The sequence below is a fragment of the Nilaparvata lugens genome, chromosome 6 (assembly GCF_014356525.2).
Source record: "Nilaparvata lugens isolate BPH chromosome 6, ASM1435652v1, whole genome shotgun sequence".
Lineage (NCBI taxonomy): Eukaryota > Metazoa > Arthropoda > Insecta > Hemiptera > Delphacidae > Nilaparvata > Nilaparvata lugens.
Window position 1 is genome coordinate 62,083,980 of NC_052509.1, and position 13,147 is coordinate 62,097,126.

Below are 13,147 nucleotides of genomic sequence, written 5' to 3' on the forward strand. Positions count from 1 at the left end.
CACTTTTGTTCACAGTGATGATCAATAATAGCATAGCCACCTCTAATATTGTATTAGAGGTGGCTATGATAATAGACTACAGATTATACCAAAGATTTCAAAAATGCATAGACTCTCAAACAGAGCGTATGTGAGGTCCACTTCTATGGTGAGGTCCTCTCTATGGTGAGGTCCACGTTATAATGACAGTATTTGATCAACTTTGGTATAGCTATCCTTGTCTATCATTCGACAAAGCCGGTGGTACTATCCTTTTCTAGGTCAACAACGATGACAATTATGTTTTTGACAGTGTAGAAATATAATTAATCAATGCAGAGAATCGGCATCGCTATTCTTCTATCTTTATCCACTGCCATTATAACGTGGACCACACTATAGTATCGTACTTGGAATTGAGATCGGCCATTGAGGGGGCAACCTATAAGATTATTACATACCAATGCCTTTGTAATCTATAATATCACTTATTGTAAAGTTTAAATAAAAGTCATTTATCTATCTATCTATCTATCTATATCACAAAATATAAATATATAATTTCTCGTGCTAAAATACCCCAATCAAGGCCTTCAATTTCAAGTAAGAGCTATCATTGGGAAGGCATAGGCATTGTGGGTCTATATCTCTTTAAGGTCTTTGCATTATACCTAGATAACCGAATAGTGTATTCTATATGATTAGAAAGAGAAGACGTTAAGCAACCAAGTAGCTGCTGCCGCCCAGCGGCAGAATTCGGAAAATACGCTTGTGAGTAGCTGTTGACCAATGATATGAGAGAGTGGGCGGAGCTAGGAAAGTTGTATGATAATGTGTACATCCCACCACTCAGCACATGCTGCGTTCTATCGGTCAACTCCAGGAATAGTTTCCGAGTAGTTTTTGAGCAATCAGACTTATCTGGAAGCCATCATCAAGACGTTGGTCCTTGATGAGACATGTTATCTGTCACGTTAAATATCACGCTAATATCATGTTTAAAACAACACCAAAACCAGCTCTGTACCTTGTTTGATAAGATATATATAAATTTTCAAAGTTGTAAAGCCCTTTTTGAATCATTCGGTATTTTTTTCCACATTCAATAATACACACATCAAATACATGATTAGAGAAGGATCAGCATAATGTAATATTGTATTGACCTTGATGAATTGAATATATTCAATAATACACACATCAAATACATGATTAGAGAAGGATCAACATAATGTAATATTTTATTGACCTTGATGAATTGAAAATAGAATGGCAAGAGGTGACTTTGTATTCACGATAATAGCGTGAACGATTCCTAAAACTAAATCATCATCTAGATAGTTGTATTATGATCTATAGTAATAATTCACTTCAAACTGTCAGATTTCCTTATAAGTAACAACAATACTACCCATTCCAATGCTCAACAATGAGAGTCAATTAATACTGGCAGTTTAAAGTCATCATCAGATTAAATTATCATTTACACGCCTTCAAGTCTCCTCTATTAAAAATATTTTGTAGTAGTAGTTCTGGTTGTGGCGGTGAAAAAACCTCTCAATCTGAAACAAGACGAGAAAGTCTGAGATTCATAGAAGCAGAAGAGAGAGAGATTTGAGAGAGATTTCTCTATTCATGCAAATTACAATATATTGTGCCGGCTTACACAATAATATAGCTAATTATTCAATTAAGTTTACAAAGTATGAAGAATTATTACGGTAACCAAAATGAAGATTGTGTATTGTCAAATTACGCAAAAATGTTCCAATTAATGATGATTTGAGTGTGATATTTTTGTTTTTTATTCTGTTTTAACCATCAAAATTCAAAATTCTTAGTTTTCGTTTTTTTAGTGAAAATGGACTAAATTTTAGAAAAATGAAACCATAACCCTAACACGGACTTTTAAAATGTTATCTAAATTTGGGAGAGAAATAGTACAAGGAGTATCCTTAGTTTTTCTCTCCCAATCAGTGCTACTTTGTAAAAATTAAAAATAAAGTATGCAATTTGAATTTCGATAGTATTACACTGAAATAGTTCTTAATAAAGAAATAGCTTGGAAAAGGATCTTATATGAAATAGCTTGGAAAAGGATCTTATATGAAATAGCTTATAAAATATCCTAGCTACATGAATCGGCGGAGTTTCAACAAATAATTGTCAGTACTTGGAAAAGAATATAGAATAATATCATAGCCACCTCCTTGGTATTCACCTTGGTATTCACCTTGGTAGCCACCTCCATATTATCATGGCCATGGTAATATCCTTCCCATCAACACACAACCGGAAGAAGAGAGAGAAAGATATCAGATTTAGATATAGATATAGATTAGACTTAATCATTCATGTAAGTAGTTACACTATATAAGCTAGCACTAGTACACTGTAACTATATTATATAGACATGACTATACTAGATTTAGACAAATAATAATATCACAAAGTATGAAGAATTAAAGTATTAAAAGTATTAATCGGAATGACGCTAGAATATCAATAATATAATAATACCATAAGATGAATTAGAAGACCATCTAGATAATAAAATTCTATATACCATAAAACTTGAACAAGCAATAAAAAACAATAAACCTTAGGAAAAGCTTTGCATTGAAACTACATGAATAGGCAGAGCTTCAACAAATAATTGTCGGTACTTAATAAAGGATATAAAATAATATCCTTTCCATTGACACACAGGAAGTGATGGATAGAAAGAAATAGAGAGGGAGAGAGAAAGAGAGTAAGTGAGTGAGAAGCAAAGAGGCAGAGAAAGAGAGAAAGAGAAAATGAGTGAGTAAGAGAGAAAAACAAAGAGGTAGGGAAAGGGAGAGAGTGTGAGAGTAAACGTGAGTGGAAGAGAGATAAAAAGAACGATACAGAGAGAGACAGAGGGAGAGAGAGAGTGTTTGAGAGGAAGTGAGGAAAAATTCATTAAGTGCGAAGAGAATGTCCGAAGTGGAGGGACCGGGCCTCAGCACTAGAATGACAATTATTCTATCCAACTCGCTTTGGCTTCATAAATTCTGGAACGCTGAAAAGAAGATGTGATCGGAGAGAGGAGATAGATAGAAAATGGGAGCTTTCTAAATGATAGTGAGGAAAATGAGGGAGAAAAAAAGAGAAAGTGAGGAAGATAGAGAATGGCAGCTTTCTGAATGATAGTGAGGAAAATGAGGCAGAAAAAGAAGAGAAAGTGAGGAGGATAGAGAATGGCAGCTTTCTAAATGATGGTGAGGGAAGAAGAAGAGAGGTGAAGAGAGAAAGAAGCCAAAGAAAGAGGAATGAATTGTTTGAAAGGGCCCGTGCACTAGATGAAAGGGATTTATGGTACGCCGAGCAATTTATATGGAATCAGACTGATTGAAATGTCTGGTCTAACGAACTCTTCAATAGGTGTTATTGTAGGATGAAAAAGAGATCCAGCCAGCTTACCACAGAGAATCGGGCACTGAAGGTTTGAAAAAATAGAATTTATTGTGTGGAGTTCTGTTTCAAATTTATTTAGAGTAATTTGATAATTTCTGTACAGAGTTGTGAGATATAGGAAATTTTTAGGAGATATTGTTTTGGTGGTTAATGGAAAAGGAATAATGGTGGGTCATATTGAAGGAGAAAAGGGGCCTCATCATAGTCTACTAAAATTAAACTTATTTGATGAATTTAACCCAATTATATACGGTACTACAATACTTCAGAAATCAGCTGGAGAGATCTTTTATATTTGAAATCAAGTAAACTAGCAAATCTATGAAAAAAGTCAATAATATCAATTGCGTAATCTCGACCTTCATTTGAAAACAAGGTCATGGTCATGACACATGAACATGATCATTAACTACTATCAATGAATGCGAATGGCATTGAATATAAACTACATAGCACTTCAATCAAAATTTCAATAAAGAACTTGCTCATGAATCATTTATCATCTATGAAAAATTTATTTTATTGATAGGTGTGATGAGAATAATGCCTGGAGTGGGGGTATTTGTCCTTCATTCAATGACAAAAGTTTTCCAATGTCAAAGAGGAGGTTTATTTTATTGAAACTATCAAAGTGCAAAAAGTATACTCAAATTCAATTAAACAATGATCAATGAAACAATTAATCAATGACCTGTGAATACTATCAATGCTTCCTATTCAACCAATGCTGATACAGTAGTTCTTTAGAAGTAAGGGACTTTCAATTATAGAAAATAATAGAAAGTTAGAAAAAAAAGTTAGAAATTAAGAAAAAATAGAAGTTCTAAGGGAATTTCGCTGTGACACAACATACCCTTGTCTACAATATTTTTGTCTACAATAATTTATTGTAGAGTAGTATACAATATTTAGGCTATTGTCTACAATATCTATCCACCCTTTAGAGAAGGATGCTCTACAACCCAAGAATAACTAAACTATTGTCGATTTAAAACTGCTAATTAAATTAATTACATATACTACTGACTTGGAGAGATATGCGGATGAGAGAAAAATATAGGGATACAGCGGTGGCGATGTCGCTGTGTTGCCGTACTGAACCGTACAGCGATCTGTGAGTGTAGTCTTTAGTGAGTGTTCAACACGTCATGATTCACATACCTAGTTTCCTCTCTGAAAGCACTGACTGCATCGACTGAGTCTGATCGTCAATTATACATACATTCATACATTCATTTATTGTATAAAATACTATAATCATAATACAATTATGACATTGGAGGAAAAACTAGGCTAAGCCTGTACTATTTATTTCCAAAAATTTCGATAAAATGTTAATGTTGTCCAAAAGATAAGGTTATATATTCACACACTGCTTCGTCACTTGATTTTCGGTCCAGAAATGATGATTTAAAATTTTGAATTTTGAAGGTTGATTTTATACTCTAAGTGAATCACAATAAATTAAAAACTTTAGAAATAATTGTCAAAAACTTCATTAAAAACTTTGTCAACTTGGCAACCGCGCTTCTTTCTATGAATCTATTTATCACTGTAAGTAACTGATGTGGTTCTTCATCTCCCTCCAATTTTCGACTCCGCATATCCCTCCACGTCAGAGGTTGTTCCAATTCCACTATGGAGGAGGTTGTGCTACATCCTAACAATTCTGTGAATATTCAATGATATTCCCGCCAACAACTTGAGTGTTTCCTTGATTAGAAGTTGGTATTTCATTCATTTATTTATTTATTCATTCATTTATTGTATAAAACACTAATACAATTATGACATTGGAGGAAAAACTAGGCTGAGCCTGTACTATTTCTCTCCAAAAATGTCGATAAAATGTTAATGTTGTCAAAAAAACTAAGTTGATTGTTGTTATTTAATTTTTTCTCTGTGATTTTTTCTCGACTCAAAATGTTTTCATTGGTTTCCGACAGAGCGCAGCGCTGGTCGCTGTGACAAACGTGTCCGAGTACCTGGATGAGACGTCGATCCGTCGCATGGTGTTACCCAAGATGAAGGCCGTCTACGAGAAGAACTCCACCGACCTGAAGCTCGTCCTCAACGTCCTCAGTTGCATCGAGAAGACCCTCGACCGCCTCGACCGAGCTCAGATCATCGACGAGGTCCTGCCCATGCTTTGGGACGTCCGTCTGCAGGACCCAGATATCTGTTTGAGGGTAGTCAGTAAGTGCACCCTTCATTTACATCAATCAAGATTTCAACTATCATGAACTATGTTAACATTATTCATATAAGCCTTACATCAATTCTAGTCATAACAATTCATGTAGAGTTGTTATGTAGATTTTTTTTATGTGGAGTTTGTTTTTTAGACTATTATTCCAATGAGAGTTTCGTCCCAAGGCTTTGTACTAGCCTGGGTAGTAAATAGTTTATGCAGTTCAATTTCAATTAATTTTCCAAAAAACTTAATAAACAAATATGAAATAAAATATATAACATATTTTGGAATCCCCCTACTCCACTATCAATCTGTGTGTAGGGGGCAAACACAATGAAAGTTATCGCCGAACTACGATTTAAAAATTATGAATTACTTCTTGAAATTGCAATCTTTCAATTAAAAATTACTTAGAAGTCTGAAATACATTTTTGGTAAATTCTATTTATAAGATACGATTGATCTCTGTTAGTTATTGAACAAAAAAGATTGTTTTTTCTATTCAAACATTTCGAACATATTATCATAGAGAAACGATAGCATAAGTAGATATCCCATGGTATAGGGCGTTTATGTCGCAAGTTTTACTGTTATCCCAAGCCGATAGTTGACATAGTTATTTCCTATGCAGCTGTGTGATGCTGGTAGTCTCTGAAATTGTCCCGTTCATACACTATCACCCCAACAAGACAGTAAAAATGGACAATAATCGACAGTAATCGGCTTGAGATAACAGTAAAAGTTGCGACATAAATTCCCTATACCATGGAATATCTACTTACGCTATTTTCTCTATGATTTTATTTAAGTGAAGTTGTTTTTGTATTATTCCAATGAGGGTTTCGTCCCAAGGCTAGTAAATAGGCTTCGTACTAGCCTGGGTGGAATAGTTTATGCAGTTCAAATTCAATTAATTTTCCAAAAAAAACCTAATACACGGATATGAAATAAAATATAAAACATATTTTGGAATCCCCCTACTCTACTATCAATCTGTGTGTAGTGAGGGGGGGGGAAACACAATGAAAGTTATCGCCGAACTACGATTTAAAAATTATGAATTACTTCTTGAAATTGCAATCTTTCAATTAAAAATTACTTAGAAGTCTGAAATACTTAATTTTTACATTCTATTCATAGAATAATATTGATCTGTTAGTTATTGAACAAAAAAGATTGTTTCTTCTAATCAAACATTTCGAACAAACGATCCAATAATCCTAATAATAATTTAATCGGCCTGAGGAGAAAGGGAACATGATTGTCAAAATTTTTAATTTGTTTCATGGTTGAAATGAGTTGTTTACTGTGGGATACATCGATTGGAGTTGAAAGGGAACATGTCAGCACTCTCTCTATTCGAGAAACAGATATCGTATTTTTGCTGTACTGGAGTGAAAGGGAACTAGTCATGACACACATGTTTCCTTTCAACGCCGAACATTCGGCGAACATTCATCATGAGTGGAAGGAATTTAACAAAAAACTCAAAGGGGTGAATCTTAAGTAAGTGCTCTTACTGGATTGGAATTGTTGTCTTAAAAGAGTTTGCACCCTAATGACAAAAAACAATCTTGAAATTATCAATACTATTCAGTTTTTTCTCCCCCCTGAAGATTCTGATTTTTGATATGTTCCCTTTCTCTTCAGACCTATTCAATTGATCTGTAGACCTACTTCATTCCGATCCTAGAGTTGACGGTTATAGATCTTATAGATCTAGAGCTCAGGAACTTCAATATTGTATATAGTTTCTGTGATACAAGCATGCTGTATTTGATGTGAGAAAATTAGAAAATATTTCTTTGAGGAGTTTAATGCAAATGATGTTCTTACAAAAGTTTGCTCCATTCTTGTGTTATCTATAAACATTGGAAATAGTGCAATCTAAAATCAAAAATCAAATCAATCAATCAATCAATCAATCAATCAAAAATCTATGCAAAAACTTATTGAATGCATATAATGTTGTTCCCACAAACTTTGCCTGATTCTTGGTTTTTGACGCATTATATTTCCCGTGGAATTTTTAGTTTGAGTGACAATATCAATTGAAAATTGCAGATATCTACCGACTGATGCTGAGTGATAAGAAATACGGCCTTTCTGTAAATCTGATGGCGACCCGAGTGATGCCTTCGCTTCTGCCTCAAACTGTGAATCCCTCACTCAACCTCGACCAGTTCACCTGCCTACTAGAAGTATTACAAGAAATGCTAGACCATATAGATAGGTAAGCCGTTAATTCATCATCCTCACCACAGCTCAAAAACCAAACTATTAAACACAGATCTCTATCTGACTACTACAAAGCATTACAAGAAATACTAGTTTATATGAATGGGTAATCTATTAATTATTCACACCAAAATGATCTCCAAAAGACAAGCTATCAACCCAAGTAGTACATCTGACTACTAGAAACTATATTATTGGAAATGCTAGATCATATAGATAGGTGAGTCATTGTATTATTCACATCCCAAATCTAAATTTATTATTATCATTATTATTAAATATAAAAGCTAAATATAAAAATACGGGTATACGACATGACCGCTGCTTCTGAACACGTGAGAATATATTCAACACAATATACACTATATAAAATATTTATGTTACTTAATCTAGTGTCTTCAGTTGCAAGATATGTGCAATCAATAAAAAATACTAGAATTGCTACTCCCCCATAAATTATTTTATTCTATCGACTACGGTATTTTACCCTTGTATAGCCTTCTTGAGAAGCCTATTCTTCCACAAAGTAGAAGATTCTTTTTCTCTGTGATTCTTCTAGGTTTTAACAAAATGATAGTATATAATCGCTCACATCATGGATATTTTAATGATTAATTTTGACCACTTTATAAAATTCAGTATTCTGTGAGAGGTCCTATTTATTGGATGATTCTTTGATTGTGAGCCTTATGCCACATCAAATATTGAATAGATTTATCTGAGCCATCCTCCATACTGAATGAATCTACAGTAGAACCCATTGGGGGTTCAGGTTATCCGATCATGTGACCAGTGTACACACAAGTGTGTAAAGAGAGTGCATATTTCAACATGGAAACTGACTCATCCGTATTGTTTCTTTCTTTGTTAAACTAGAATCTCTATCACGAGCAGCACTGTGTGTATTGAGTGCGTATGTACTTATAATAATATTACTATAAAATAGATAGGTAAGAAGTTTACAGAAATAATAATAGTGTCAAGCTTTATACCTTTATACCACGGTATATTGGAGAAAATTTATCTTCTTCCAACTACCGGGCATCGTACGCCTTTTTCTACCCGGAAAAACATTTTCTTAAGGTCGTGTATCCGATCTTTTGGCCGTTCCGACCAAGGCCCGGTCAAGTAATAATAATAATAATATCGAGTGACCTGGCTGGCTCAGGTCTGGTGTCAGAGTTTTCAGGTCGCAACTGATCAATTTCAGGGCCTCTGACATGACCTAACGACTGCTTTTAAGGCAGCCGGGACCGACGGCCCGGTCAAGTGAAGATAGGATATGAGAGGATTTACTTTAATTGAAATAAGACATTAATTCAGAAATACTTCGTATTATTTAATAGCCGGCATTAAAGCCTTGATCTGGGTCTTCTCAGGAACAAATGAAACAAATTGAAGCCGGACTATTGTTATGGCTCTATTATTCCAAGCCTTGTTCTGTGTCTGTTCAGGAACCAAATAATCAAATTGATGCTGAACTATTATTGAAGCTTTATTATTCCATCAGCGATATTCTGCTTATATTCTGCTTTTATATTGTACTTTTTGAAAGAAAGAAAGAAATATTTATTGCCAAAATCATTAAACAAACTTTACAAATGTGAAAAATTTTCATATACAATACATTACAAAAACTTAAAATCAAAATATTTTCCATTTAAAAATCGATTATAATATTATCATTGGCGTTACCAGCAAAACTAAGTAGTTTGAGCGATGGCAACGAGTAATCAGTCGGCTATAATTAGTGGCTTGAGATTCAGTCGAAAATAGAAAAAATATAATAAAGAAAAAAGAAGAATATGGAATGTATGAAAAACTAGAAAAAAAATAAAATTTCAATCCGAAAAGAAGAAGTACTAAGAGTGAAATACTAAGAGAGCAGGAAAACTAGAATGAATTCATAATAATTAAAAAACTCAAAAGAAAAAGAGATGATTCATGTAATTATTAATCTACAATTAACTGTACATATGTAATCCATTTAGTAACATAATGTAATTCATTTGTAGCATATATGCAATTCCTTTTGTAAGCAAAGAGAGAATTAGAAAAACAATACACATGACACAAAAAATAAAACTTAAACTCAGAGAGAGAAAATTAATCTGGGAGTATAGCCCTACTAATAATAAATTCAGAGGAACTGAGGAAGACAGTATATGTACATCAAATTAAAATATTTTAGGTATGATATCTTCTGTCTTTATCCAGCTTTCAATTTTTAATTTAAGTGCTTTTATTTCTATTTAATTTTGTTAAATCGTCAGCTCAGATAGCTCACCAGAAGATGAAGTATTCTGAGTCGGGTACTTCATTGTGTGAATCGTCATTGATACAGTTTGTACTTTATGCATTACAGGATTTAACATATTTTTTTATAGGTTAAGCTTGAATCAATATAAATTATTGACTATAGTTTTTTGCACTTGTGTTACCTGTATAGATTATGTACTCTTTCCCCGCGCACTGATCAACAGTCCATGCGGGGAAATTGTTATTCCATAATTATTCTGTTCTGTATTGTACATTGTTTTTGCATTGGAATAAAGAAATTGAATTGAATTGAATATCTAAACCTTGTTCTGGTTCTGGTACGGTTGCAATCACATCTGTATATAATTTGTATGGTTGCAGTATCTAAGCCTTGTTCTGTGTATTTTCAGGAACCAAAGAAACAAATTGAAGCTGGACAACATGTCACTGCCGAGCCCGGAGCGACACCGACCTCTGCGCCACCTCTACAGTTCGGACAACATGCATGTGCCTCCATTCAACATTCCCAATCTGCGCATTGAACAGCGCAAGACATCCAGTGCCGAGGATATGGCTCGCAAGAACTCCACTGGTCAGTATGATCTACATTAGAAATATAGTTTTTATTTGCCATTGGATACAAATTAGCATGTAATAGGCTTCGTCATTGTAAAGAACGTAGAAATAATAATAATAATAATAATAATAATAATAATATCGAGTGACCTGGCTGGCTCAGGTCTGGTGTCAGAGTTTTCAGGTCGCAACTGATCTATTTCAGGGCCTCTGACATGACCTAACGACTGCTTTTTAGGCAGCCGGGACCGACGGCTTAACGTGTCCATCCGAAACACGGGAGTGGCCCGAGATAAATATCTTGGCCCGGGCCGGGATTTGAACCCGGGCCTCTGAATCATAAAGCCAGCATCTGATCCACTCGACTACGGCCACTCCTAACGTAGAAATAAGCAGTTCGAACTGTTGGAATGGACATATTTATTTATTTATTTATGTCATTGAAATAACAAATCATAATTATAATAAATATACCATGATAGGGAGAAGACAACAGGCATAGCCAAAAATTGTCTTCTCCCGAATTTTTACAAATAAAAGTTTAAAAAAAGAATAAGGTTAAGATTTCACTTTCACTTCAAAAAGTCCAATTTTCACTTCAAAACAGAACTAATGACTAAACTAAAAATTTGGAATTTTGATATTACAAAATTCAATTTTTTTAATATTTATATTGTCATTGAAGTATTCAAAATATGTTCAATCTGTTCAATATCCCTTGATTTTCATCAGAACTGAATATATAACCATAGAGAAACGATAGCGTAAGTAGATATCCCATGGTATAGGGCGTTTATGTCGCAACTTTTACTGTTATCCCAAGCAGATAGTTCACGTAGTTCTTCCCCATGCAGCTGTGTGACGCTTGTAGTCTCTCAAATTGTGCTGTTCATACACTCTCACACCAACAAAACAGTAAAAATTGACAATAATCGACAGTAATCGGCTTGAGATAACAGTAAAAGTTGCGACATAAACGCCCTATACCATGGGATATCTACTTACGCTATTGTTTCTCTATGATATAACTTACATGCTTGATAAAATTCGTTGAATATGAATTGCTATTGTGGAATTTCTCCATAAGACAGATGGATATTTATGATAAATTACATTTAATCAATAAAAGACTTGAAGTTGCTTTTCATGACGAAACAATATATAATAACTTTTGTTGTAGTTCTGACACTGTGTAACTTGTAAATATTTGAAAAAGCACAATAGCACAATAATTTTGAGGAATGCTTTTCACTCCTCCAGAGGAGCTTCATCAGCCACTATTTATAAATAAATGAATATTTCCAAACGAAAATTGAAATTGAATGCTGTAAATCACCTAAAAATATGTAGTAGCAGAAGTCTTCGGGGTGAGTTAAATCATTTAATTTCGATTCTCGTTTGATAATAATTATTCATTCATAATATTGGAATTTGATAGTTTCAAATTCAGTCTAAATAGATTCAGATTCAAATAGATTAAGTCCAAATCAGGTTATTGGAAGAACACAGTTTTATTTCTTCCACATTCATATTTATTACATGTTTGTCCTGTGAAGGAATCTGATGAATGTCGATGTGACAAGAATAAAACTTTTTTCTCAGTTATTGAATACATAACCTCATTTGGACTTAGCCAATTATCAAAATTCGGTAAAGGAACAGTTTTGGGGTTAGTGTGATCATGTTGATTATATCCCAATCATTGATTTGATTAAGGACTATGTGTATTTGTGAATGATGAATGATCTAGAACAGTGGTCGCCAAACAGTCGATCGCGAGCTACCGGTAGCTCGTGGGGTAGTTTTTGGTAGCTCACAGAAACGCTCGTACAAAAGAATGTCGTCCAGTTTGAATATATACGCTTTCCCAGACTGAAGAAAATCAATGACGAGAAAAATCCTTCACACCACCGCAGCAATAACCAAGAATACGTTACAATGTTTTCAGACTTGAGACAACAGTTCGATCACAGATTTCAAGATTTTAAAAGCATATCAAATATGTTACAATTCATCAACTCTCTTTTGTAGAGATCTATGCAAAAGATTTTGCAGCTTGTGTTGTGAAACATTTTGGTGGAGAACAGGCTTCAGTTGAAATGGAATTTGTGGATTTTCAAAATGATGTCTCTCAGATCACTTTCTACAACTGGAAATATTTGGCCTCAAGTCCCAAAAGAAAAATATCCAAATATTGTTCAAGTTGACTTGAGGTTGAAAGCTATGTTCAGCTCTACCTACTTGTGTGGAGCATCTTTTTCAAGTATGAAGTTCATAAAAAAATCCATATAGGAACAGACTGACTGATAAACAATTGGACAACTGCATTAGAATGGCGGTTGCAACGTACACCCCAAACATCAAGAAAATACTTGATGACCAAAAAGAGTCCCACTGCTCTCATTGAAATGTACATTTCAACTTTTGTTATACTTTTTGCTATGAGATAAGTAGATTTCAACA

At 34.0% G+C, this 13,147-nt stretch overlaps 1 protein-coding gene across 1 annotated transcript in view; it reads left to right on the forward strand.

Annotated features, from left to right (window-relative positions):
• The window catches only part of LOC111056062 (SCY1-like protein 2), a gene marked incomplete at its 5' end in the record, with an annotated part of 129,230 nt that overhangs the window by 71,598 nt on the left and 44,485 nt on the right, over positions 1–13,147 (forward strand). The window contains 3 exon segments of the mRNA XM_039431607.1: positions 5,364–5,613; positions 7,676–7,844; positions 10,519–10,700. Of these exon segments, the coding sequence (XP_039287541.1) occupies positions 5,364–5,613; positions 7,676–7,844; positions 10,519–10,700 (601 nt within the window).